Source organism: Fonsecaea erecta (assembly GCF_001651985.1).
Source record: "Fonsecaea erecta strain CBS 125763 chromosome Unknown Scaff8, whole genome shotgun sequence".
In the NCBI taxonomy this organism is placed as follows: domain Eukaryota; kingdom Fungi; phylum Ascomycota; class Eurotiomycetes; order Chaetothyriales; family Herpotrichiellaceae; genus Fonsecaea; species Fonsecaea erecta.
The window spans coordinates 1,464,767-1,491,569 of NW_017387251.1; the positions used below are offsets into that span (position 1 = coordinate 1,464,767).

The 26,803-nt window shown below is 54.5% G+C and overlaps 10 protein-coding genes across 10 annotated transcripts; 3 read left to right on the forward strand and 7 right to left on the reverse strand.

Annotated features, from left to right (window-relative positions):
* Positions 1 to 590: 590 nt before the first annotated feature.
* AYL99_09186 (hypothetical protein) lies at positions 591 to 1,518 on the reverse strand (the record flags this gene model as incomplete). The annotated part of the gene is made up of 2 exons (XM_018840693.1): positions 591 to 1,123; positions 1,230 to 1,518. 2 exons carry the CDS (start codon positions 1,516 to 1,518, stop codon positions 591 to 593), a joined length of 822 nt encoding a protein of 273 aa, XP_018690440.1.
* Positions 1,519 to 2,830: 1,312 nt separating this feature from the next.
* On the reverse strand, positions 2,831 to 4,200 carry AYL99_09187 (hypothetical protein; the record flags this gene model as incomplete). Its single annotated transcript, XM_018840694.1, has 3 exons — positions 2,831 to 3,438; positions 3,507 to 3,830; positions 3,894 to 4,200. The coding sequence occupies 3 exons, from the start codon at positions 4,198 to 4,200 to the stop codon at positions 2,831 to 2,833; spliced, it is 1,239 nt and encodes a 412-aa protein (XP_018690441.1).
* An 801-nt stretch (positions 4,201 to 5,001) lies between these two features.
* On the reverse strand, positions 5,002 to 6,721 carry AYL99_09188 (hypothetical protein; the record flags this gene model as incomplete). The annotated part of the gene is made up of 2 exons (XM_018840695.1): positions 5,002 to 5,532; positions 5,585 to 6,721. The coding sequence occupies 2 exons, from the start codon at positions 6,719 to 6,721 to the stop codon at positions 5,002 to 5,004; spliced, it is 1,668 nt and encodes a 555-aa protein (XP_018690442.1).
* A 1,420-nt stretch (positions 6,722 to 8,141) lies between these two features.
* On the forward strand, positions 8,142 to 9,722 carry AYL99_09189 (hypothetical protein; the record flags this gene model as incomplete). The annotated part of the gene is made up of 1 exon (XM_018840696.1): positions 8,142 to 9,722. The coding sequence occupies one exon, from the start codon at positions 8,142 to 8,144 to the stop codon at positions 9,720 to 9,722; it is 1,581 nt and encodes a 526-aa protein (XP_018690443.1).
* Positions 9,723 to 10,468: 746 nt separating this feature from the next.
* Positions 10,469 to 12,382, reverse strand: AYL99_09190 (serine/threonine-protein kinase bur1; the record flags this gene model as incomplete). Its single annotated transcript, XM_018840697.1, has 1 exon — positions 10,469 to 12,382. One exon carries the CDS (start codon positions 12,380 to 12,382, stop codon positions 10,469 to 10,471), a length of 1,914 nt encoding a protein of 637 aa, XP_018690444.1.
* A 1,048-nt stretch (positions 12,383 to 13,430) lies between these two features.
* Positions 13,431 to 13,921, forward strand: AYL99_09191 (hypothetical protein; the record flags this gene model as incomplete). Its single annotated transcript, XM_018840698.1, has 2 exons — positions 13,431 to 13,502; positions 13,565 to 13,921. The coding sequence occupies 2 exons, from the start codon at positions 13,431 to 13,433 to the stop codon at positions 13,919 to 13,921; spliced, it is 429 nt and encodes a 142-aa protein (XP_018690445.1).
* A 77-nt stretch (positions 13,922 to 13,998) lies between these two features.
* AYL99_09192 (hypothetical protein) lies at positions 13,999 to 16,696 on the reverse strand (the record flags this gene model as incomplete). Its single annotated transcript, XM_018840699.1, has 2 exons — positions 13,999 to 16,506; positions 16,562 to 16,696. 2 exons carry the CDS (start codon positions 16,694 to 16,696, stop codon positions 13,999 to 14,001), a joined length of 2,643 nt encoding a protein of 880 aa, XP_018690446.1.
* Positions 16,697 to 17,748: 1,052 nt separating this feature from the next.
* AYL99_09193 (hypothetical protein) lies at positions 17,749 to 18,840 on the forward strand (the record flags this gene model as incomplete). Its single annotated transcript, XM_018840700.1, has 1 exon — positions 17,749 to 18,840. One exon carries the CDS (start codon positions 17,749 to 17,751, stop codon positions 18,838 to 18,840), a length of 1,092 nt encoding a protein of 363 aa, XP_018690447.1.
* Positions 18,841 to 19,225: 385 nt separating this feature from the next.
* On the reverse strand, positions 19,226 to 20,779 carry AYL99_09194 (hypothetical protein; the record flags this gene model as incomplete). Its single annotated transcript, XM_018840701.1, has 1 exon — positions 19,226 to 20,779. The coding sequence occupies one exon, from the start codon at positions 20,777 to 20,779 to the stop codon at positions 19,226 to 19,228; it is 1,554 nt and encodes a 517-aa protein (XP_018690448.1).
* A 1,364-nt stretch (positions 20,780 to 22,143) lies between these two features.
* AYL99_09195 (hypothetical protein) lies at positions 22,144 to 24,989 on the reverse strand (the record flags this gene model as incomplete). Its single annotated transcript, XM_018840702.1, has 4 exons — positions 22,144 to 24,119; positions 24,171 to 24,550; positions 24,607 to 24,734; positions 24,792 to 24,989. The coding sequence occupies 4 exons, from the start codon at positions 24,987 to 24,989 to the stop codon at positions 22,144 to 22,146; spliced, it is 2,682 nt and encodes an 893-aa protein (XP_018690449.1).
* Between the last annotated feature and the right edge of the window lie 1,814 nt (positions 24,990 to 26,803).

Genomic DNA, 26,803 nt, shown 5'->3' on the forward strand with positions numbered 1-26,803 from the left:
CACGAGCTAACATTGGGACTTTCAGGAAACCATTCCCTGCCATATTCCTATCTCGATACCTCCTACGCAGGCCAGCACGAAGCCAAGTCGCCCAATCATCACCACTCTTTCGTTCCTGGAGTGATCCAAAGACTGCCAAACAAGAATCTGCAAGAAAAGACGTTTATACATAAGGCTTCGGTCTCGGTCACCGATGACTTGCATGTCGTCTGCCGGGTTGGGGATTCTGTGGCCCGTGTCAAGAGCCCAGAACAGGCACTTGGATCATGGACAATACAGCGATTCTTAGCTAGAGCAATTCTAGGAATGGTTGCGACTCTATCCCAAGAGCTGGGCCATGTGTGGATCAGCGGAAAATGCGTCGGTGCTTCTGGTCAACTTGCAGGCAAACGGATATCATGGTCTTATTTTCAACTCTGCCTCCCCGGCCCCGTCTGCCTGGAGAGCTGGGATATCAAGTCACCAAGAAACCTTACCGACTCAGATTTCGACCAAGACACGAAACGTACTACCTTTCTCGCTCGGAGCTGAAAGCATAATTGAATTCCTTGCACGGTTCAAACCTCACCCCGCTTGCCCACCGTCGAGCATCACCAAGGCTGGATCCCGTCTTTTCTCACCACACATCCGACATCTTCGTCCCTCTTGCCCTCGACCACGTCCCTCACCACGCCTGCTCCGACGCTTGGATCCAAGGCACCCATCTGCTTCAACCGCTCTGGGTTGCCGAAACCAAGACCCGTCGCCAACAAGCCCGGGCTCACACACCACACTTTGACATTGTCCTCTTTCAACACCCTGACCCACTCGCGCATCACCATATTCAATCCGGTCTTGCTCGCTCGGTATGCCGGAACCCCTAGCGCTGCGAAGGCACCGCCGGCTTTTGGCCAGCCTTTGTCCGGAGGTGAGTGGTTGATGCGTACTGCCTGATTTCCGCTCTCGGCGAGAGTCGAAACACCGCTTGTGATGAAAAGCAGTCGAGGGTCGGAGGACTTCAGCAATAGGGGGATGAGTGTGTACGTGAGGATGTGCGTGCCTGTCACATTGACGTCCCAGGACTTGTTCCACATCTGACGCATGCTGAGTTCACCAGAGGAAAGCTTTTGATCGAATTGGCTCCCTGTCGAGGCGGAAAGAGGAAGCAACACGGTCAGAAGGTTTTTTGGTTGGACGCCAGATAAAGTGGCGACTCGAGTTGTAATGGGACGGGGCGGAATGATGCTTACCAGCATTGTTCACCAGCACATCCAATCTTCCATAGTCTTTCTCGAGACTCTCGAACAAATTCTTGATGGACTGGTCGTCTTCGATGTCAATCTGCACGGGGGCCACCACACTCTGACTGCAGGCAAACTCCTCCTTGACCTGCTGGGCGGCACTGGTGGCTTTCTCCAAGCTCCGCCCGCCGAGGAGGATGGTGTACGTCTTGTCGGCAGATTGGAGTAGAGACTTGACGGTCGCGAGACCCAAGCCCGTGTTTGCACCTGTGATCAAGACGATGATGTTGGCTGCCATGGCTGCCACTGATGACTGATGTTTTTGTTTTTGTTGTTGTGCTTGTATAGATCCGTTCTTGGACTGTTGACGAGAAGGCCAGACCCGTGTGGCCGATGCCTCCTCTCTGCCCGCTGAGATGATGCTGGATGTTTGTTTACCTTCAATTGTAGCTGCTGGCCCTCACGCCGGGGGGTTACCGATATACAGATCGGTCTCGTTCAAAACTGTTTCCTTCTCCCTCTCCACGTTGCTGATGACAAGGCTTGACTGATTGGCGTGATAGACTGGGACGACAGCCGCTGAAACTCTAGAGAAACAAACCTCCAGTGGTCAGTTGGTTGGTTAGTCACTCCGGCTTCGAGTGACAAGTCCAAAGTCCCTCCCTCCTCCAGCTTTATCAAATCCTCCGCGCGAAAGAGTATATATATATATATATATATGTATATATCTACACTCGGTAAATAAACAATGCCCACACAGTGGGCCGCCTGATTTTGATTTTCGTTTCTCTGCCCACCCACGCCTGCAATCTCTGACCGCTCATCAATCCGTGATGGCGCCTCTCTCTCCTCCAACAGAGCAGGAACGTTTCGGACATAAGCGTAGAAAACGCCGGAGCAGGCCTGCTGTTCTCGAACTAGGGCTTGAGAGGGGGGTTGTGTCTCAGAAGAGCAGAGTAACTCGCTGTTAGCGGAGTTAAAGCTCATGCAGACCCGCTGGGATGCTTGCTTGTTGTACTCGGTACATAAGATACATACATACACATACATAACTGGGAGCCTGGGCTCGGGCTCGGGCTCGGGCTCGGACTCGGGCTCGCGCACACACGGTATGTCTCGAACCACATGTAAAAGTCGACCGACCTCGCCGGGGACCAGTAGTTATTAATTAGTTGGTCTCTGACATCCCAAAGCAGCGACCGATGCAGCAGTGTGATTGGCTAGACGGCTGGCTCTGCAGATGTCCCCCCCCAAGTCGGGAAATGCAGATGGGATAATAATAAGAGACACAGTTGTTTGTCTACATTCACCTGCTTCCGGGGCCGCCTAGCCTGGCATCTGTCCTTTTTGTGTGATCGCGGTGCCCCCTTTCGTTCCCTGTTCGTCCGGTCTGAGCAGGAATGGAAAGGACTGATAGGGTCATGGCATTAAAATGTGATTTAACTTCTATAAAACAATCTAACTAGACGTCCTTCAATAGGCGGGCATGGAATGTAACCGTCTATCTATGGCGCCTGTACCTCTGTGGATAGAATCACAGCACGGGCAAGAACATTACAGCCATGCCAACAGCGCCACGTCGTGTCCAGCAGCGCCGCACAGCACCCTATCTATGATGGTTTCAAAGACTGAACACAGTCGCTGCAGCTGTTGTCGTAGCTCGCCTGCGCCAGACCCACGGTCAACGCGTCGTAATTGAAGAGCATGTACACGGAGCGCAGGAACGTGTCGCCAAAAATGTAGAAGCCCTCGTCGTTGGGCTGCGGGCTGAGGCCCAGCAGACACACCCCGTCGGGTAGTTCCGAGTCCGGGACGACCACCTCGGGCCACGGCACAGTGATCAGCACGTCGCCACCCGGACCGGTAAACTCGTAGCCAAGGCCGCCATCATCGTCTGCGTAGTCGCAAGAAACGACGTAGAGGGACTCGTCCTCGTCGTACAGTTCGGCGTCGAGTTCGTCGGCGATGGCGAAAAACTGGGATTTGGGGAGATACGTCAACGTGGTACCGGTGTCGAGGAGCACCGTGTATTCCTGGTCGTTGGGAACCTTGTATGTCTCGCCGTCGACAACGAACGTGATCATCGGCCCTCCAATATCCAGCTCTATCGCTCCTTCCGGTGAAGGCTCCACGAGCGAAAACGTCACCAAGTCGCCCGTCCACTTGCTCTTGTCGTACCCGCCGAAGATGATCGTGCCGGGAGTGGTGTCGGTGAAGGCTAAATGAAAAGGTTGTGTTAACTGGGTGGTGCAAGTCAATAGAAGAAACAAAGGGAGGCCGACATACCGAGTTCGTTGAGGTAAATGCTATATCCTCGTACGGCTATGATGCCCTGCTGGTACAGGCTGTCGATGTAGCTGGGATACGTGATGTCACTTTGGTAGACGCTGGCTTCGTTGGCAGAAAAGGAGATGCCCATAATCCCGCCGGCAGGGTCGCCAGAATGAGCCTCAGTGGCCACACCCAGGATGACATTGGCCGAGACTCCACCCGTCTTGAGAGTGTCGCCGACATAGTAGCCCAGCACCGACGAGTCTTGAGAAACGTAGCTGATGTTGAAGATGCCGAGGTCGTCGCGGCTCTTTGCCGTGGAGGACTCTGAGGGATCATCTGTACCGGGTGATTAATCGCCAACATCCGCCAGTGGGAAATAGTAGAAAAGTGAAACCGTACAGTATGTTGAAGTGCAATTTGGGCATTGGGTTTCCACCTGAGGACTATATGCCCAGATGTCACTGCTCCCGGTGTCCAAGACTAGGCTCAGAGCCTGAGGAGGCGTTCCAATGTTGACATCAATGGTATAATGCACCAGGTTCTTGTGCCCAAGCGAAGAGCTGAAGGCCCGTCGACGGTGCTTTGCTGCATCGACGGACCGCTTCTTTGTCAATGGCAATGAGACATAGGATGAAGCCTCCTGCTCTTGAAAAAATGGTAGGGCTGAAGCTACAGTGAGCGTCCAGAAGAGGATCAAAAGATGCATGTTGGCTAATCACGAAAGAAAGACACAAGACAATGGACGACGGAACAGTGACGGAGGCTCGAGGGGCTCCTTCTTATATATCTATCCCCCGTCTCCTCGAATTGGACCCCATTGCCGAGCAAAAGGCAACAGAAGTCCGTGCAGTTCGAACGGTGGTGAGGCTGAAGGCTGAAAAACCGAGCATCCCGGAGTCAAGCGGCGATTCTCGCTAGCTTCATGCATCCACATAATGGATCCAGTCCTAGGGCCGAGAATATGGGAGAGGAGGGAGCAAGGCGTAAGCTCCTTGGCTGGGACGGCTGTGCAAGTACCATGTCCGCATTGGGAGGGGGAGGGCAAAAGAGGAAGCAATATTTTGTGACCTCGTGGTCTTTCCTTTTTCGCAAAGTCGAAGCGCCATGGGAAGTTCCCCAGATTGCCTGAACGTGGGATCACGGGCCTAGGCCCAAGGGCGGAGAGGAAATAGAACCCACGAGGGTGGCGACTTCGCTTATTCTCGAGGACGAAACGGGTTGAAGTTTGGACAAGTGCAAAGTCTCACAAAAGAACAGGGAGCCGCTGAGGCGGGCACGTGAGAGATGCCAAGGGCTTGGCAGGGCTTGGCACCCGGCTTGGCAGTGAAGCTTCTGGTTGCTTACTAACACGTAGAAAATGGACATGCGCCGCCCGATGCTTCCCATCCTTCCCATCCAGTCCCCCCGCCATGCTGTAGTTCCTTCTAAATGATGCCATATACAATACATTATCCGTGACTTTGGGTATCAGTATTCCTTCGTGACTCGCTCCCCTGTCAACACAGCTTTATGCGCTGAAGTTGACGGCTCGCTTGCTCGGAGCAGCACCACATGATGGCGTCGCGCTGGCCGTGAGGGGAAGGCCAGCGAGACTGTTGAAACTGTCCGAGACGGTCGCTCCGTTGCAGCTTGCGCTCACGTCGTACTTGGTAAAGTTCGCGCCCGCGGCCGGCACTCCGAAAGTGGCCGAATAGAAAGTGTAGTACTGGCCGGCGCACACACTCGTCATGGGCGTGGGGACACTGCTGACCGTGGGCAGATTGTTATATGTGATGGGGTTGATGAGGTCGACAGAGAGGGTGACTGGGCCGTAGGTCTCGCTGTTGCGGGCCGCAGCGAAAACTGTCAACTGCTGGTTCCCGGAGCCGTCTGTCGCGGCGAGAGACGAGTACGAGGTTTGTGTGAAGATCGCATCCGAGATCGGGTAGCCCTGTCCGTTGTTATCGAAAGTCTGGGTGGAGCCGCTGGTAAGGGTGACAATAACAGTGAAAGATGATATCGAGGTCAAGGCTGGGATCGTGCCTTCGAAGCCGTAGAACTGGGAGACATGTCAGTATTGCCAGTGTCAAAGAGCAGCAGACTAAACATACCGTGAACGTATCATCGAAACCGTTGGCATCGCCCAGAACAGAAGCGGCGATGGTGTACGCATCACTCGCCGCTCCAGTGCGGTCCTTGTAGACAACCTGAACACTGGAAATGGAGGATGACGGCAAGCTGTTGGTGTGAATGCGAAGCTCTCCGGTGAACTGGAGGGTTTGTCCATCGGCCGCCACGTTGAGCTGAAGATTTGAAGGCTTCAGCTCGTAGGGAGCAATGACATCAGACAACTGCACACCATTTGGGACGGTGTTGACCATTTTGGCAAGAATTCCAGAGCAGGTGTTCGCGTAAGCGTTGGGATCGGCCAAGGCGGACACGGTCCGGCGGTTGTTCAGCCCGAAGATACGTCCATCAGAGTATGCGGCGGGATTGGCACCAACGACGAGAGGGTTCTGGGTCGTGCCGTCGAGATATTCGGTGACAACGGCGTTGTCGAAAGTGGCGTTGGTGGAGTCCAAGTCCTGGACACCCAGCGGCGTGGTGTATGGTGGGACAATGTCAGGGTGCTCGGCAGAATGGACACCGCCAATGCTGTGACCACACGCAACCATTGCGATCATCTCCTCGGGGCTGAAGCCCATGCGTCGGAATTCCCCAATCATCTGCGGGATGGGGTCGGTGGGCTGAGGGACACCAACGGGACCAGGACCCGTCGCGTCAACACGTCCAGCCCGCACGGGCACGATCGGACCACCGCACGCCCTCACCGCCTGGTAGAGCCCGACGTTGACCAGATCCGCCATAGGCGCGCGGCCGTTGAAGAATTGGGAATAGAAGTGCATCGTATTGTTGAAAGCAATGCCAGTGTTGGTGGGGTAGATACTCGAGTCCAATTCAAACCCGATCGAGGCATCGACACCTCCCACGCCCGTGTACGCGTTATGAGGTGCCATGTCGTGGAAGGCTGTCCGAATGAGCCCCGCGGCAATTGAGTGGCCTGGTTCCTTGACAATAGTACACGGTTGCAGGAGTATAGGGAATTCTCGGGCGTTGTAGCCGTTGTTGAGAAACATGATGTCTTCGATCTCGTCGTAGGCAGATGGCCAAGTTAGGTCTGCCAAGATCCCTCGAATGGAGGACGCCAGGCCCAGTGCCAGAACTCCTATGTTGTTGGTCCTTCGCATGTTTGCAGGAAAGGTGTTTTGCTGTATTCTTCTGTGTTGGTGCGGTCTAGGGGAAGGAAGTGGAGTGTGTGAATGGAAAAAAAGAGAAGGAGACAAACATGGTAAAGATGGGGTACAATAATATATCTACGGAGTAGTCATAGGGCAGGTCCATGAGCCCCCCGGTGTCTGATTCAGTCAACATAATCAAGAAGGCTGTGGGGTTGAGAATAGATTTGAAACGGTCGTTAGCGGTGGAAAGACGTTTGGTGGCGGCTGGTGTTCGTATAGCTTAATTTGGGAGATAATATTATCAGACGAATACCTTGGCTCAGGCCTGATTCCTCGGTTCGAGCCAGTCTGCATCTCATGGACTCCCATGTGGCACAAAGTTCTCCGCATTGGGAAATGTCTCATGTGGGTTACATGGGTGAGTACTCCGACCATCCACCGGGGTTGTATCTGCAATTGCCTCTGTGAGACATGGTGCGTCCGTCTGACTGGTGCATTTAGACAAGAGATCCAAATATGTAGTGGACCAGGTGCCAGCTGAAGCGAGGGTGCGGGGGCCTTGACCTTGTCCACAGTCGGATTTAGCAAGCCGAGCAAATGACTGTCATCGGAGCATCGGTACTTAACAAAAGCGCAGAGATCCTTGCTAGACTGGCACGCATGAGGCTCCGCCGACAGCGAAAAGGACATAGTGTACTCGGTAGACGGAGGCCTCTCTACCTCAAAAAGAAACTTCGGCAAGGCTAGAGCGTATCTGACAGACAGACACAAGAGTCCGAGATCTCACAAGGCTCCACTCGTAGTTCCATGGCGTATCATGTTTAGGAACCTGCGGCCCGGGAGCTGGAAGTAGAGTCGCGTATCTTGCTCTGCACCCTAGCGCAACCTGCTCAGGCTCTCTCAAGTCGGGGAGTCGGGCAGTGTAAGGTAAGCTGACGGCTGAAACAAATGCCCGCCACAGCACGATGCATGATCCCTCAACGGTTTCGTGAACGGCAGCTGGTTCTCGAGAGAACTTTTGATCTTGTTGCTGCTGCCAAGTTGCAGCCCATGTTTGTCTTCCCTTGATGATAGGCGATGAATGCTGAATGTGTTATTAGGTGGTGATTCGAGGGAAGAAGTGGTAGAAAGAAGGTGATGGACGGAATAGGGTTAGGGGCAGTGCCGATGTGAGCTTTCCTTCTTCTGTACTAGTGCTCAAAATGTACTAGCTTCTTTTGTACTAGACGCAGTATCAAAATAACCACTCTAAACGTTGGCATTTTCATGCTATGTTATCCTCGACTCCCATCTAGAATAGGCAGCATCGTTGTTAGCAGGCTTCAGTATCATTGTCTGCAGACGGATGTGATATAGACTACACATACTGACGCTTCGGGGTGTCTCAGTACAGCGCCACGCGTTCTGGGCGAGTTCATGATCGGAACAGATGGACCAAAGCCAGGACATCGAAGGTCGCCCCGTTGCAACCGCAGATACAGACACTCGAAACCCAAAACGGCGGAAAATATCAAATCCACCGTCCGAACCTCGGAATAATGCTCACGCTCGACGGCACACCAACAGGGTGGAAAAGACCTCGAGAGGCAAACGCCCTAGTCCACGTCCACCACGAGATCTCCGTGGATCGACCGGTCAGGCGAAGCCTGACTCTGGCCTCTCGACCCCCCAAGGAACATCGAAAAGGGAACCCAAATTCTCTTTGCCCTTCGCGAAATCGGTCCTCGACAAGATCTGGATCCGCAACAAGAATCAACACCGGACACAGCCGTGGTGGAAAAGTCTGTCGATGTTGAGGAAAGCCGTCTCCCGCCTCGTTACCATCGAGCAGGAGGAACGGTCTCTGCGGGACCGTCCGCTTGGGTATGGCGGCGCCACCGCTATGGACGCCAAAGCCGTGAGAGCGAGGTTCGAGCGTGAAGCACAACTTCGCGGAGAAAAGGAGATCTGGATCGACTGGATCCGTCAGGTCTTGATTCCCAAGGCTTACCTGGGTTTTTCGGGCCTGGTGAGTGATACCCAATTTGCACACCTGGGGCTGGTGTTGGTGGGGCTCCTTGCCGACGTGGTCGGTAGTGTGGGTTTACCGACTCCAAGCGAGCGGCAAGAGGGAGTTGAGCAGGCCCTGCGGCGGACAGGGACTATTACGGCAACAACAGGAAGAAGGGACCCATCCGGGACCCTCGAGACGGCAACTTCAGAGGCAATGGCACGGAGTCTGACGGCCAAGAGTATCAGGGTGACGGGCTTGCAGAGCGGTGAGGTCGTGGAGAGAACCTACGACAGTGATGACCTGGGAGAGGTTGTCGAGAGAAAGCGGAGTGGTCCCAAGCAGGAACAGGAACAGGAACAGGAACAGGATCGGGAACCGAGCCAAGCTCCCACGCGTCCGCGGTCTGGTCGAGGTGCAGACCGAAATTTAGCTGTTCTCGGGAAGGAAGATCAAGATCAAGCACTAATGGTGACCGGTCTTGCGGACGAAGATGCGCCAGAGACCAACCCGTCCTCGACGGCCGAGAGATCTCGCACAGCGCCCTCGCCCTCACCAACAGCAACAGCAGCAGCAGCAGCTTCACTCGCCACCTCCTTCTCTCCAAGAGATTCCGTCGCCATCGCCGCTCAGACATCTCAAGACGACGACGACGGTGGTTGTGGTGCTCTTCCGCCTCCTGGCCCTCCTCCTCCTCCTCGTCGTCAGCATCCTCATGCTTTGCCGCCCGGTCTTGCCGCGACAGGAACAACAACCACAACAACAACAACCACCAGCATCGTCCCGAACGACAAACAAGTGCAGACCACACCCACAGCCACAACCACCATTGCGGGAGCGGGAGACGGGGCCGGGAAACAGGTGCAGGCGAGGAGCAAAAGCAACCCTGAACACAACAACAGCAGCAGCCGCAGCAGCATCACCGCCACAACCACCACCAAGGGCAAAGACAAGGGCAAAGGCAAAGGGAAGAGGAAGGGGAAGAATGCTATCGACGACCTGTTCGCTGGCTTTACGTGACGTGACGTGACGTGATGTGACGTGACGGGAGAAGAAAGATAGGTTTACGCCCAACCCTCACTGTCGCTGTTTCGAGTTTCCGTATAACATAAATATATATATATATATATATTCACACATACACACACCACCCTTGTATGTAATCGCCCACCACCCAATGCACGACACCCAGAAGCTCAATGCACATCAGGAGTACGACTCTCCGAAGAAAAGGAATTTAGTACAATATGTTTTTTTCATCTGCACTGCTATAGCTAAGCTATAGATTTCTCTCATTCACGCATGGGGGAAAAAGGCCCCCCATTCTCTATCCGTCTCACGGGCAAATCTTTCAATGGGACAAGGGGGAACATAAAAGTCCTCCGGGGGTATCATGGTTTCCTGCTTGCTTTTCCGACCCCCAGCATGAGAGATTCACTTTCAGCCCATTGTGTTGCCATGCCCCTCCATCAAACAATTGAACGCCGTGCGGTGACCGGCAGACACCAGTGCTGCTGCTGCTGCTGCTGCTCCCTGTGATCATCACGTAACTGTGCCTGCCTTGAATCGAGCCTGCCGCGCCATTCGCTATGCAAATGCAAGAACGTATCTTTCGTCTTCATCCTCGTCATCGCCACCGTCAGTTCCACTGTGGATGGTGGTAATGCTTCACACCACTGGCCTGGAACCGACAATAATCAGCAAGGGTGCGCTGCTTCCCGTCGCCTAGGTATGCCATCATCACCATATCCCAAACTTCGTCGTTCCTAGCGACGATAGGGATCTTGTCCACCATAGCCACCTCGGTCTTTATTATCCCGCTCTCGGTAGTCTCTTCCCATATCGCGGTCTCTATCTCTCCTATCCCGGTGCCACTCCCGCCCTGGACTTCGACTCCTTGGCCTTCGCTCTCGCTCGCGATCCCTGTCCAGTGCTTCTCTGCCGCCAGGTTCGTCATAGCGTAATGGTTCGCCATAGTCAGGCAGTCTATCCCTGTACGGCGGCTGATCGTCCCTGCGTCGATGCTTAGGCGGGGGAGCATGAGGATCGGCGTGCGAGTATGAGGGGATGTATGTGTCACGGTTGCTGCCACCGGCAGGACCACCGGCGCCGCCACCCGCAGTTGGCGGTGCTCGAGATCTTGGTGGAGGTGGGCCACGCCCGTCGTCGCGAAAGGGTGGAACATCTGGCGGACCGTAGCGATACGGGTCGACATCTGGAGGTGGTAAACGCGGCGGCGGCGGTGGAAGGTCACCAGGGGGCCGTCTCGGGTAGGAGTCGTCATATGGCGGACGATGACCTTGGTCGTATGGGGGCAGGTCTCGGTGAGGTGGGTAAGGATTGGCGCCTCGATAGTCACCTCCACCGCCGCCGTACGCACCATTCTGAGGTGGACCTGGTGGTCGTCTATTAAAGGGGTGGTTGTTGTGGTGGCCATTTGCGTACGGTGGTGGTCTGCCACCAGGTACACGAGGACCAGGATGAGGCCCGCCGCCGCGCATTCCTTCGTGTGGTGGAAGTGGCCTCCCGCTGATACCCCATTCTCCCTGGGGCCCGATTCCGACAGAGCCACCAGCTGGAGCAGGCGGTCGTTTGGTTCTCTGATCCCGGAACTTCTTTCGATCCAGTTCGTGCGACTCTTCAAAAGAGGGCAGCTCTTCAGGTCTCGCTGGGTAGGGTGCAGAATGAAAATAAGGATGTTTGAGGGCGTCGATGGCGTTGATCCTTTTGCGCCAGTCCAGCTTCAACAGCTCACTCAGCAGTGAGAGTGCCAACGGCTCGAGGTCGCGGAATTGACGGTTGAGCGTCGAAGGCATTTTTTCAAACTCCAGGATCGCCTCGGCGCCAGGAAGCTCTCGCCAACCAGGCATGTTCTCTTCTGTCGGGGATCCCAGCAGCTCAAAGATCAACCTGGCCTGGTTCAGGTCACTGTCTCCCGTCAAAATGGGCTTGTGCTTGAACATTTCGCCAAAGACACAACCAACTCCCCACATGTCGATCGCGGTGGTGTACTTGCGCAGCTGGAGCAGCAGTTCTGGGGGCCGATACCATCGTGTCACAACCAAAGTGGTGTATTCCCTGGTGGCTTCTCCGCCGCCGTGACCCGGTCTAGGAGGCTCATCGTCGTAAGGGCGCGCCAGTCCAAAATCTGCAATCTGGAGGATGCCTCGGTTGTTGATGAGCAAGTTGGCAGTCTTCATGTCTCGGTGTAGGATTCTGTTCTCGTGGAGATATGCGCAGCCTTCGAGGAGTTGTTTCATGTAGCACTTGATCTGTGGCGTAGTGAAATTGACGTCGGGGTTTTCCAGGAGGCCCGAAAGATCGTGGTCCATGTACGGTGTCACCATGAACATGCTCGTTCTCTTGCTCGCATTCTTCGGCCGCTCGACCGCCATCTCGGCCAGCTTCAAGACATTGATGTGGTCGAGCTGCTTCAGCAACTTGATCTCCCGCAGTGCGGTGATGGGAAAGCCATCCTTCTCGTTGTGCATCAGAATCTTTTTCAGCGCCACTACCTGACCAGTCCGCTTCGATCTGGCCTTGGACACTTCGCCAAAAGTGCCCTCGCCGAGTTTGCCCAGGTATTCATATTCTGTGATTCTTGAGCAGCCGTGAAACCGGGGCCGGCCATCTTCAAGGAATTCGAGGCTTTTTCGTGGATGTTTTGAATCCGAGGACATGGCGAGCACGGGTCCCACGACCGAGGGCAATCGTCTGTCACCGGATCCTGCTGGCGCGGCGCACTACTGGAGGAGCCCAATGTGCAACAGCCTCAGCCCACTGTTGCAACCGTGGTGTGATGGATGATGTCCACGCGAAAGTGTGGGCGCTTCTTCTGCCGTGGATTTGATGGAGGCTGGAATTCGCTATCGACAAGGCCGAGGCCAGAAAGGATGAAGTAATTCCGTCATCTAGTCGCAGAGACACCAGATAGGGACGAGTTGTCTAGCGCGAAACCACGCAGGATTGCAGGATCGGAATTCAAAGGGTGCGGAGTGATGATTCACTGGTGAAGTGGGAGTGAATGGGAAGGGACATGCGCAGGTTGAAGCCCAACTCAAGGCAGGACGCAACGCCGGTTGAGGTGGAACGGTATCGATCGACGAAAATAACGATCTCTGCAAAGACACGATCTGTCACAGCCGGCTAAGATGAAGAGGATTTGGCTTTGCGATTGTTGCGATTGTTGCGGTTGATGCGGTGCCGGGGCATGGTTATTGGGCGGCAACGAAGACCCTGCAGATGTCCAAGCAGCATGTAACTGCCATGATCGTCGCTTGTCCCCAGATTGATTGTCGTGGACTCGGCATCGCGTGCGGCGTCATGCCGGTTCGCGGAAAAACACTTGTTCCGGGGACGCTCTTCAGACAGTCTATACCCTCACCAGGTCACCATGCCAGAAGCATCCTAGTTATGGCCGTTTGAGTTTGTTTGGGTTTGATGGCAGACACTAAAACATGCAGAACTGTTGCAGACTGACAATGCTGTGCGAACAGGTCACAATCACAGAGCAAGGCCAGACTGGTGCTCAAGTGAGGCGCGTGGGAGGCCTTAACAAACTACTCCGTGCAATAGTATACATGTATATACCGTCCTGCACACTCTGTCTCTTTGTTCTCATTGTCAGACTATTCAATAGACTGTAGGTGTATTTGGCACGGCTCATCACGATTGATCACTATTGCAAACTTAACCTCGCTTGCTCGTTCGCACACACTCATCCCCGCCATGGTTGAAGGAAGTTGTCTTTGCGGCAGTGTGAGGTTCACTCTCGACATTGATCCTGGGGCTGCGGAAACAGTAAGGCGTCCCAATTCCCCCGACTGCGTGTATGGAAGAGATGTTCACGCAAGAAAAACCAGCAAACAAAAGCATGCCACTGCCGCCCTTGCCGCAAAATCACGGGGGCATTCACCTCTCTCAACTTGACCGTTCCCTCGAAAGCATTCGCCCTCACAAACGGCAGCTTGAAGACGGTCAAGACAACTCACGCCGATGAAGGATTCGAATTTGCCTTGGCCTTCTGTCCGGACTGTGGGAGTCCCATCTACGCCGTACCGTACTGGGCAGGGCCGCAAGATATTCTCGTGATCCAGGTGGGCACGCTCGACGATGCCGACGTGCTGGAGAAAGTGCCGGCTGTGGAGATGAATGTGAAGCATCGACTCGGGTGGGTTAAGGATGTTGAGGGGGCTGAACAGAAGGAAAAATATGTATGATTTTGTCTTCCTTTTGAGTACTCGTTGGATAGCCATTCATGCGTTCCCGTGACGTTGTGTCCGCCGCTGCGTCGGGGCTAGTCTTCCGTCAGATCACCGTACTCCCACATCCCCCTTCGTTCCTTCTTCGCTTCCTCCTGGAGCTCTCGGAACTTGGCCAACGTGTCTACGGATTGCCTTTCCCATGCCTTCAACTTGACGGGAACCATGGCCAGACCTTCTCGGATGACTTCGGCATTGATGCTTTCGTCGATTTTGTTGGACGCCTTCGGGTCCAGCAGAGAAATATGTAACGTCCCTTCCGGAGAAATGTAGTCCACATTCGCCACCAGCTCTCGGCCGTCTGTCTGCTCCGCAATGAAGTCGACGCTATCTCGAAGATACTGCTCGGAGGTTGGCAGTTGGAGGAAGGACAGGACGGCATCGGTCGCCTGCGGCTTGAGCTTCTGGGTGGAGAATTGTGGTTGAGTCAAAGGCCTTAATCGAGTCCACGGGAGGGTCTCCGAGTTGCCATAGTCCAGGTAAACCAGATCCACCTTCTTCCCGTCACGGTCAACTCTCCTCACTCTCGCTCGGTACCACTGATCGTCCGCGGTGAACTTGGCCGCAACGATATCTCCGACTTTAGGTGGTCCAGGCAGTGGCTGGTCGTTGGCCTTGTTCAAATGGAAGGATTTGAAGGCGTTCATGAGCTCTGTCAGGCTTGCAGTTCCAGCACCGATTTGTTGGACCTTGAGTTTTCCCGTCTCGTCGACGTGTGTCACCATGACATCGCGATAGTCCTTTCTTCGCGAAGTCGGCTGAGCTCCCTCTCCATTTGTGCCATTGGCACCTTCGGCAGCGGGTGTGGCCTCGTCTTCGTCGGCGTCCTTGCTCGGGTCCCAATCGTGCCACATGCCCTTTCGAGCCTCCTTTGCCTTTTTCTCGGCCGCGAACAGCTCATTTGCGTGACCACTTTTCTCGGCCGAGTATGCATGAACCTCTGCAAGGCCTTCCTCCAACAGAGCTCGCGCGAAATTTTCCCGCCCCACGTACATGGTGCCAATAAACCCGCCGACCTTGTCGGTATCCTCCACGTCGATCTCCACATCACGCTGCATACATCTTCTGTTGGCAAAGTCATAGGCTTCCTGTCCAAACGGCTCGGCGGTGTCCCCCGGCTGCCGAGCAGGCTTGGGCGTTCGGATGCCGGAAAGGACAAAAGTCAATTTGGCGTTCTCGCGGGGAACGAGAACCACGAATCTCGAACCCGTCCTGACAAAGTCAACCACAGCTGGAACCTTTTTCTGTCTTTGCAGTACGGAGGCTTCCATTTTGGCTTTCTGCAGACTTTCTGAGTAATCTTGGTACTGTTTTGCTGCAGGAGGTTTGTCGGACCACATGCCCTTGCCATCCTTTTGGGCTGATTCCTCAGCGAGGAGCAATGCATCGTAGTCCGGCGAGCGGTCGTCGTCGTCTCGCCGATGTCGGATGACTGACGCATACCCAGCTTCCACCAAGGCCAAAGCAACATTCTTGCCGCCGACTGTCACGGTGGCCACTTCACGTTCTTCAAAGCCTTCCGAAGCCGGCTTCTTGCCATCAATGCTCACCTTGACGTGCTTTCCGATCAGTCGCTTTCTCAAGAACTCCTTTGCCTCGGCGCCGAAAGGGGATTGCTTTGGGTCTGAGGGCTTGGGTTGGCGGATGCTGGACAGGGTCACTTTGCGTTCGTCGCCAGCCCGGGTTCGAAGGAAGATCGTCTCAGCATTCAAGATCCTGGAGACTGTGAAGTCGGCCTCCTGCAGCCCGGCAGCTTTCGACGATGCGACACCGGTGAAGACGCCCTTTCTGGCATTCTTTGCGGCGTTCTCGGCGTTTCTAAACTGGGCCATCTGATTGCCCAGCAAGGTGACGTGCTGGTCATTCGAGCGAGCCAGTCCCGCCTCAAGCAGGAACATGGCGATATTTCCTTTGGGGTGCAGGACATTTGCGATGAGTTGATTTTGCGGCGTCACGCCCAGAAGCTCGACGGCGCATTTTCGCTGGTGTAACCTCTCGTCCACAAAGGAGTGTGCCTCGGTGCCGTAAGGCTCAGCCGGGACATCTTTCCCCTCCGGTGTAGTTCTCTTGGTCGCCGGAGCTCGGACGCCGGCCAGGACAAGCATGGTCTGAATGTGCTTGGTAGGAGTGAGCATGAGACGAGCAATCAAGCGGTCTCCTGTTAGAACTCTCTCAATGATAGCTTCGATCTTCTTGCCCTTGTACTGTTCGACCAAGGCATTTGGGTCGGAGACCTCGGACGAGTTCTCGATCTGACCGCCCTTGGCCCACAGACCCTTGCCCTGAGATTTGGCATCAGTCTCCAACGACCTCAGCTTGTCGAGGTATGCCAATGCATCTTCGTCGTCCTCTTTCTTCCCAGCATCGTCCCGCACTTTAGCCCAGCCCTCCTGGACGAGAAGATCGGGCAATTCGGCACCGTTGGGAAGTCTGACTCGGCCGTATTCGCGCTTCGTGGAGGGAACAGCATAGAGGACCTGGAACTGAATGACTTTGCCGAGGACCAGCTCGCGGACGAACTCGCGGGCTTGAAAGGCAAAGGGCTGGACAGGTTAGCTAGGACCGGTCATGTGGTCTCGTGAGGGATGTACCACCGACCTCGTCACCTTCTCTTTTCAACCTGGGGGCACTGATGTAGGCCAGAGACAAGGTTCGTTCGGCGCCCTTTGCATTGGTGATGATCAAGGTATCGCCTGACAGGATGCTTTTGACGCGAGCTTGGAGGAGAGCCATTGCGAGAGCGGAGTGAAAGCGGACAGGAAATTGTCGACCGGAGCAAGGAGACGGTGAAATGTAGGAGAGGCACGCTATGCACAGAAAGAGTCAATGCAAGTGAACCAAGAGTGTCAAGTTGCTTCCGAGCTCAAGAGGCGGTGGACGGCGAGAAGGAGGAGGGGGAGGAGGAGGGGGGGGGATTTCAACGGTTGTCTGGTGACGAGGCAGCACTTTTTGTGGACAGTTTTCGATTTATTTAATTACCAGCGCATTTGCTTTGGCTTGCTGTAATTTGTGGGGTAGAATAATAATAATATTAACACAGTATCTCGTGCCCACCTGGTGCCAGCCCAGGGCCCAGAGCCGCTGAACCAATGCTGCCAGAGAGCGAGGCAGCACGGGCGGTCATGCCTATTCAAGCCTAGGGGAGCCAAGTGAGCCAGCAGTGTCAGTCCAGCGTACCGGTGTGCGGCCTTGCGCTCGTTAATACTGTATAATTGTAGGCATTTGACGTCACCGCCACTGCCGCCCATGGGCCCCGAGGGGCACCAAAAGGGGGAAGTTCTGGAGCTACAACTTCGTTAGGGGAGCCTAGATTCAGGGACCTGTCCACACAAGTCCTTGACATATTTTGACCCCGATGCACTGGACGGCTCGACGGCTGGTGGACGGAGATGGCCGTACCGAGTATAGAGAAAGCCACAGCAGCACGGTAGATGAGGCCCGTCCCAGCAGCCGCTCCTTCCTGTTTGAGGTTCTTATCTCTTTCGTTGCGGGGTATTTGAGAGTCTGTCAGTGAGTGAGTGAGTGTCTTGCCGATGGATGGAGGATGGAGGATGGATGGATTCATGAGGGCAAAGGAGCCAATGCTATATCTATCCAATGCATCTCCTTTTCAGACCAGTCTTTCCTGACTCTACAGCTTCATCTCTGCTCATACACGTACCATCGAACTCGATTACTCCCCGTCCCGTCGTCATCGCTGTGCTGGAGGGATCTCTATCGTCGGCAGCCCCTTTTCAACTCCAGCCTCGTGCCGTCTACCCACACCCCACCCAACCACAACCACCATGAACAATACAGACCCAAATCACCGCAAGGGCGTCATCGGCAATCCAAATGCAACCTTCTGGCTCTATGACTCCCAGACCGGCTTCGATCTCACGCACCCCCGGACGCCCACTGCTCCCACGCCCACACCCAACTACACCGTCAAGACAAACACCCTCCCCATCACAATCCATCCACCGAAATCAGCTCTCGTGATCATCGATATGCAGAACTTCTTTCTCTCCCCCAATCTGGGGCGGCCAAAGGATTCCAAGGGACTCATTGCTCAACAGCAGCTTCTCAAGTATGCCATCCCCGCGGCGCGAAAAGCGGGCATCCGCATCATCTGGTTGAACTGGGGCTTGACCGACCAAGACATCGCGGAGATGCCGCCGGGCACGCTCCGCGCATTCGGATTCGAAACGGTTCTCGCCTCAGAATTCGAATCCTACGACAAGGTCGAGAAGAAGCAGGCCGCGGTGGACTCCCACGGCGTCAACGAGGGATGCCACGAATTCCCCGACCCCCAGATCGAAACCTCGGGCAAAAATCCCCGGATCTACAAAGGACTGGGCATGGAAGTTGGCCCGGTGTCTCTCGATGACGGGAGCACGATCCAGGGCGGGCGACTTCTGATGCGTGATACGTGGAATGCTGACTTGACTCCGGAGCTGAAGCAGACGTACGAAACAGACGGCAAGACGGCCAACCCGCCAGACGTATGGATCCATAAGAACCGCATGTCCGGGCTCTGGGGTCAAAGTACCCTGTGCACCGAGTTCCTGGAGAAAGAGGGCATCAAGACGTTATTCTTCACTGGAGTAAACACGGATCAGTGTGTCGGCGGAAGTCTTCAGGATGTAAGTTCCCGTGGCAGTACCGTTCCCTTCCCTGCCCTTCCTTCTCTGTCCCAGCGAGATCGATCATGGCTGATTCTGGACGTTGTTCGTGCGGCGCAGGCATTTTCAAAAGGCTACGACGTGGTTTTGCTCTCTGATGGTGCGGGCACGACAAGTCCCTCGAGCAGCCAGGACAGCATCGAATTCAACTGCGCCAAAACTTGGGGCTTCTGTACCACCTGCAAGGACTTCGCGGAGGGACTGGGCTTGTAAAGACTGAGTGAGAAACAGAGGAACTAAAGAAGTGGTGGTGTAGGCAATGCTGAATTGACGATCGACTGTCTTTTGGATGGAGTGCTCCGTGTCCCTCCACCTGGCCAACCCTGCCATACGGTCCATCCGTCGATGTCGTGCTGGCAAAATGCCCCTGTCTATCTAAGATCCTCCACCAGGCCGACCATGCAGTTGCTGTGCCATCCACAGATGTAGCTGTTGTGATCAAGAACCCCCAAAATCCTCCACCTGGCCGTGCATGCCATGACTGTCACATCCCGTAGATGCCTCACTTGTGAACAACCCCCGAGATCCTCCACCTGGCCGTTTTGCCAATGACCCAACCACACCAACCCCCCACGAACCCGACAAGGACCTCTCAACGTCAATGCCCACCCCTGCCGCGTCCACGACCGCGTCCTTGCACACCTGCACGCAATGCGGCAGGCCCACTCGGAGGCGTCGCATCGGCCCAACGACTGTCCGTCAGCTGACGGCCAGGCGTGGGAGCGGACGGGGCAGGTGCAGGCGTCGACGGCGCCGGAGTCGCAGCATCTGGCTCCTCAGACGTCGGAGCCGGCGCAGGAGTCGTGTCTCCCACCACTGGTGGAGAGACGGGGACCTGGCCGAGCCCCTCGATCTGCGCCTTGAGCTCGATGATGTGGCGGGTGTGCTGATGAAGCCGCTTGTTCAGCTTCACCATCATCTCCTCCCTCCGACGCGAGAGGTCCTTGTCGAAAAAGGTAGCTGCACGCAGCTCCTTGTTCGCCTCCTCCAGCTGTTTCGTCAGCCGGTCCCTGGTGCTGGCCAGCGCGCTCGCATGTTCTGCGGCCGCCTTCCTCTCCGCCTCCCTCTCCTCCTCCACTCGGGCCGTTGCGCCCTCCTCCTCTTTCAGCTCGTTCTCCTTCTGTCGGAGAACCTCCCGCAGCTCCTCGATCTCGGAGCCTTGCCCTACCATGAGGGCTTCTTGCTCCTTGATCGTGGAGTCTTGCTCCACCATGAGGGCCACCTGCTCCTCGATCTCCTCCTCCTTCTTCGCCAGGGCAGATCGCTGCTCCTTGATCAAGGAGCTTTTCTCGGCCAGCTTGGCCGCTTGCTCCGTAACCACCGCGGTTTGCTGAGCCATGGCGGCTCGCAGCTCCGCGATGGTGGAGTCTTTCTCAGCCATCTTGGCTGCTTGCTCCGAAACCAGCTCCATTTGTTGAGCCATGGTGGTTTCTTGCTCCTTGATCAAGGAGGATTTCTTTTCGAGCATCGCCTTCTGTTTCTCGACGAGCTCATGCATCTGCCCCATGGCCTTGCTGTCCTCGGCCAGTTGGGCCGAGCACTTGGCCAGCTGCTCTTCAACCATTTCTGTGCCGCGGAGGCGGTCCTCCAGGCCGGCAATGGTTGCTTCCTGTTCCTTGACCTTGTCGGCAAGGTCACGACTTTGACCATCGTGGTCGCAGTCCGCCTTGGCAAATGTGTGCCATATGGCGAGGACAGGGAAGACGAGACTGAGGAGGGCGAGCAGGGCGAAGAAGAGGACGGGGGTGGAGGGTGACTGCGGGTCCCCAGGTGTGGCGCCCGGGGAGAGAGAACCGGCCTCACTCATGCTGACCACGGCCGGGATTTCGATGCGAGGTTGTCGCTGAATCACCGGGCACGTTGGCCGCCATACGCCCTCGTCAATCGTCAGAGGGACGCATGTTTTGAGGAGGATGGGATCAACAAGGATCCCATGGTTGGCTGGTCCAGTTGTGATCTCAGGCACAACGAAGCGTTGTCCTTCGATCCAACTCTCGGACGCGAAGAGGGAGCCCCCAGAAAAGTCTCTGGCCTGGCGCGGGAAGTCTTCGGCTGGTGAGGCCTCGGGATATCTTGCGGTGGAAGACACCCACCATTCGAAGACGCCCACCTTGGCAAGGAGCACCATCCAGAAGACCTTGTCAGATGCCATTGCTGATTCTGGTATCTGTGCTGGGAGGAATATGATATATTTATTTTTCTGAGAGCAAGGTCAAGAGACTTGGTGAATCTTGAGCTTGCTGGTCGGGTATGAGGATGATGGAGAGAGCAGGCCGGGTGACGGAATTGTCTGAGAGGTTCTTTTGTTTGAAAGGGCTATGCTGGTGACAAACAACCAAGCAAGTCTCCTTTGTTGACCTGTGCAGGCAGGGTCCGGCAAACAAGGCGCTGCTTTAAATGCTGAAACAATGTGTCAGTAACTTTCTGGAGTTGGCAGAGTCTGGGTGTGGTACTTACGCTGGTGAGGTGTCGAGAAAAAGAGGAAGACTCTGATCGAGAATTAAGAGGAAGAGGCAACCAAGTCACTGATCCAAAGGCTGAAACAACGTGTTAGTGATTTCCTTGAGCTGACAGGGTTTGCACGTGAGGATGTACTTACACTGGTGAATTTGACTGAGAAAAGGAGAAAAGTCTGATCGGGAAAGAGAAGAAGACTCTGATCGAGAACAAGAGGAAGAGGCAATCAAGGCACTAATCCAAGAACTGGAACAGCGTGTGAGTAACTCCCTTGAGCTGGCAAGATCTAGGAGAAAGGATGTTACTTACAATGATGTTTCTGATCAAGATAAAGAGGAAGAAAGTTGAGAGGTTCGATGGTGTTGTAAAAGGGAGAAGCTCTGTTTTCACTCCTTGTCTGGGAAGTCTTTGTGCGAATGCGAATGAAAGCAGGACTCTGGCCACGCAGTGAACGGGATGGTGCCTGTTGATCTGGGACAAGGAGGACTTGAACAAAGAACACACTGTGGATGGATCTTGAAAGACTTGAAGAATGTGGAAAGGATGAAAGTGGGAAATCAGGGTGAGAGACGGGGTTTTGTAGAAGAGATCGTTGTGGATGTGAATGAATGTGAAAAGAATTTTCTGAAGGTGATGCAGATAAATAGTCGGAGCCTATTCGAAAAGTGATTGTTAAAATCATGCTGCCAGACCCAGATCGCCAAGGGAGTCTCTATATATTCCATATCAGTATGAAGCCGCCAAGAGATCGATATATTCAATACCAGCCAAGGCTGCCAACACAAGAGGGCAATACCAGATCGGGGCAACAAACCTCAAGGGCTCTTCAAGTGGCAAGAACATTTGCCAAGGCGTCAGGAGGGAAACTAGCAAAGGTCTGCAAAAGGAGGTTTGAATCGCAAGAATGGGGTATCATGTATTGGTACAGTGTCGCCCAACGGCACAGCCCTACTCTTCATCTCAAAGAGTGGCTTCCGCCTCCCCATGAACGCCGTAGCTGGTTCAAAATTGACCGAGGTATTCTCATGTACATGCTGGCACGGATATCTCCATCATACATCATTGTTGAGGCATCATCCCATCATTCATATTGTCGCTCAAGATAAAGTCGTTATAAGTGGGCTGCCCAAACGTCTCGGCCCAGTCCCATTCGAAAGTCATAGGCATCTGCCACAAGTCCTGAGGGACGAAAGGCTGTTGAAAAGATCCAACGTTGAGAGGCGACATGGTCGAGCTGGGCATATGCTGGCTGCTGAGGTCTGGGCTGAGGCCGGGCGCCGACATCATGTCAGCATAATCGTTGTCAAGTGCTGGCATGTTGAAGAACTGATTGTTAGGATTCAATTTGTTGCCCGCAGCATTGTTGGCAATGGGTGTCACTGGTGCGGTGGTTGTGGAAGTTAGTGGTACGTTGTTGCTCGTCGTGGTACGTGGCGAGGCTCCGGCGCCACTTGATCTCCTAGACCCAGCATTGCGCCCGTTGATCTGTGATTGTACCTGCGCCATGGCTGATTGATTGACGCGCATGACTTCTTCAGGAACAAGCCTGCGTTTCCGTTTTGAGCCTTCTTTCTCAGCCTTTTCAATCACCACTCTGGCAATGCGTGCAAACTCCGAGCACACAGTGAGCATTCGATTCAACGATCCAGTGCCTTCATCGTGCGCAACGTTCGAAAGAAAATTGACAACGAGGTCCATCAGCTTAATGTCGGCACGCGCACGGGTGTCTTGAGGATTCTGGAGGATGTTGGCAAAAAGAGTGACAAGTGCTGAAACGGGGAAGTATAGGATCAGCCAGACACAAGCAAAGTCACCTTGCGGGATGTATTTGATGAGGTGGATCGAGGCCCGCGCAGCTGAAACGCAGAGTGCCGCAGAGGAGAAGACTCTCGGATTGAGGGGCCGTGCGTTGAGGCCTTGGATGGCGTATTCCGACAGCCGGCTTGTCCAATATCCGTGGTGGACGGACATCCGGTGGATTGTCGTCAAGCAGTTGTAGTATGAGAAATGAAGGACGACAATATGCAGAATGAGCGGGGTATGAGACGTCTTGATTTCGTGTTCAGGCCGGAAATCCAGAGGAATGCTGTCCTTCCAAGCTTCCAATTCTTTGTCGAGCTCGCCGATCGTGTTCAGAAGCTCTCCGTCGCTTTGCTTTGAAGCTCTCACAGAGTAGAGTTGACGATACACCTTGCTTGAAATAATGGCAAACTCACACATGAGGCGGAAGAGGTTGATCTTGCTCTTGCCGTCCGCCAATGGGACATTTCCAATGTTATCAGGGGGATCTTCAGAGGGGAGTTCGACATTCATGTCATCATCGTCCTGTGCAGGGGGTCTGCCAGCCCGAAGACAGGCGTCTTTGTCCAGCAAGTACCCGATCCAGAAGACTCGTTTGCGCTGTTCCACTTCGATAGGATTGAGGTTGAATGCGGATCCTCGCTTGTGGAGCCCTATTGTATGGGAACATCTGATGGCGGCGGCAATCAGAAAGAAGGATGGCTGAGGGTTTGGTGTGCCTTGCAGGAACAGAGCCATGCCCAGAAGAGCCTGGACGCTGAGAAGATCGGTGTTGCGCATGGTCAGTTCGGTGATGACACCCATGGCATTCTTCAGGTAGAGCCACGCCTTCTGGTCATCTTCTTGCGGAACGACATTACTCATGACTCTGATGCGATAAGCAATGGCGAGAGCGACGTTGATGCTCGCCCACCATCCGCTTCCTTCATACGGATCTTTGGAATATTGTTTCTCGACAAGGTGCATGAAAGTAGGTTCATGGAACAATGGGAACATGCAGTTGAAGTTCTCAAAGAAATCTTTGAACAAGGACAAAGCTTCTTCCTTTGGTGGCAGCGGCTTGAAGACCCGGCGGACGAAGATGTCTCCAAACACTTCAGGTTTCCAGTACTGCCACTTGGTATCGTCTTCGTTGACGGCATTCTGGATTGTTTCCTGGAAGGAAGTATCTCCCGTCTTCTCATTGACCCATTCGATACCTTTACTCGAGAAGATGGAGAAAGCCGACGACGATCCTAGCTACGGTTAGGGGAGACGGACGCGAAAGCAAGCTAGAGATTACATACCAATGTACCTGGTCTCCCCAACATTGTTGGTGACAAGTGAGCACATGGCCTCAGACAGGTTTTCTACATCCTCTCTGCCTGGTTTGTCGCCATCTGTACTCGGTGAAGTGACATTGTCTCTGGGAGTTTCAAGAGAGTCCCGTTGTGAGCCTGGTCTGGGGGAGTTTTCGGCAGCCGCGGAATTGGCGCCACTTCTCGCAGTCCCCGGAGAGTCTGTCCTCTGTGTTGGGAAGTCCCTTGAAGAGGCCTTCTCGGCAAGACGCTTCTCCAGGGTACCCAGATCTGTCTTTCCAGCTTCTTCCTCACTGAGGAGGCCAGACATTCGTAGGAGCGACTCCATGCGGCCCAGACGGTTTTCGAGGCCTTCGATATATTTAGCTCTATCACAGCTATCAGTCTCCCAGCTATCATGTCGCACAGGAACCAAATCACATACCCCTTTGGAGGGTTGCGCTTCTTCTCCACCTGCGTGAAGATACATTCCGTCTTGTAGTTTATACAGTGACCACATTTGGGCATCTTGCCGTCACACTTGATCTTTTTCTTTCTGCACATGTCGCAAGCCTGCAGTCACCGTCAGAAGGCACGTTCTTGTTTGGTATGCAGATATGGGGGGCGCACCCTTGCAATGCGCCGGCGTTTTGGATCATTCTCGTCGGCACCTCCATCATTGAAATCGCCAAAGTATGCACCTGGTGGCAGGGTCGGAGGTATGGGAGTACCGTCTGGGTTGTATGCCCCAAAGATCTGTGGTGGCTGCGGAGAAACGAATTGGGACATGTCATAACCCAAGCCGTCAATGCTGCCACGAGGATCCATGCTGACTTCCCGGAGCCGCCACCACCGCCGTAGTATCTGAAGGAGGGTTTTGTGAAGGCCGGGGAGGGACTCGTGGAACTACACAGAATGCAGGCAGGCGGTTGGGGGAGGAAACGGGAATCCGGATCGTTCAGCAAGCGTCAGCCCAAGGACTCATTGTGTACGCGAACTTCTTGAAACGGGGTCCTTCGCCACTGGGGCATGGGACTGGATCGAGTAACCAAGCTGAGGGTTGACTGGAAGGTCTGGAGAGGGAAGAGGATCTGCGTACGCCTAAACCTACACCCAAAATCGACTGGGGAAAAATGGAAAATGGAAAATGGGAAATGGGAAAGGAAGTACGTGGTACAAGGCGATTATTCAGGCAGAGAAAGAGGTTATAATTCAGGAATTTCAGGAAGGTCGAAAGTGTATCAAGTACTCGGTACTCACTTCCAACGAGGAGCATGATCCAGATACGATTTACGAGGGGAGGTTAGTGGGCAGGGATGCGGACCCATCGCGCCACTACCATAGCTGCCCAGAGGTCGCACACCAAGCCTAGTTCGTTAGTCGGTCGGCCGGCTATGACGATGGCGGGCAGCCCTGCGGGTTTCAGGGTGGTAAGTAAAATTCCCCCCTCCCCCCCCCTACGTGCCTGGGCGTGTTAGGGGCCCGTTGAACTAGATGGTGGGGGTTGCCCATGCTCGAAGAGGAGCATCATACCGAAGCCCCCAACTCTCAGGCTCCAGGCACCAGTATTTGCATTTCCAAGGCCCCCAAGTGTCTTGCCTCCATTCCCATTCGACAGGGACCTAGACCAGCGGCTACTTCCAGAGTGATTTACGATTCCATCCTTGATCATCTCTTCATTCTGTCAATACCATCTTGGGCTGGTGAGGCATCTCTAAGTTCCGGGGTTAAGGCATCTGGCCGGAGACTGCCATGACATCAAGGCTTTATTTCCTTTCTCATGCGGTCAGCCAGGACACTGTGGCTTATACCGCTTTTCCGCTTCGTCCATGGACTTCCCCCGGGATGTATCAGACTACGACATTTTGGTCTCAACTGAGAAACTCTCTAGCTCGCAACCCTCACCTCACATTTCCCAGAACGACAAATCAGTTTCATCAAGCTCGAATCAGTCTCCCGAATGGATGGACGAGGCTTCTTCCTTGTCATTGGCAGTTGTTTCCATGAACCGGGGGACCATGCCGGCCTTACCAGACGTCGGCCCCTCCTACGTATCTTCTTGCGTATTTGCACTCTCTTTTTCCTCCCTCTCTCGATCGACCCTCAGGTCACGCTCAAAAGCAGACAGACTCAACTCAGAAAATTTCCTTTCATCCGCTCCGCCCTCGAGCGTGCTCCGCCTCCGTCTCCGTACATAGATTCCTGCGGCCTCTCCTCCAATCGCAGCCAAACACCTGCAAAGCTTGACATGGCGCCGTTCTACCGTATTATCGGATTCGGTGTCGTTTCGCCCCGGCGGAGCCGATGAATGGTCCGAGTGGCCTCATGTCGCACTCGTCCTCTCGATTTCTCGGACGGATATTCTCGCAACAAGTTCTCGAAACCGGGCGTCGGCCCCAACTTTCTCGGCCGAATCTGCCGGGGTGGCTCCTCACGACAGCACATGGCAACCTCAGACAAGCCCCAACCCGCGTTTTCTCATCATCATAATGGTCTGTGGCAGTTCAGAAAAAGATGGCGGGCTGACTAAATCAATTAGTCTTCTCCGTGTTCTGGACAAGGTTGGGCATATGAGCCATTTTTCGTCTGAGCTTCCTTTGGTCGATCTCAAAGCATTCACAGCTCGGCAGTTATTTAGATCC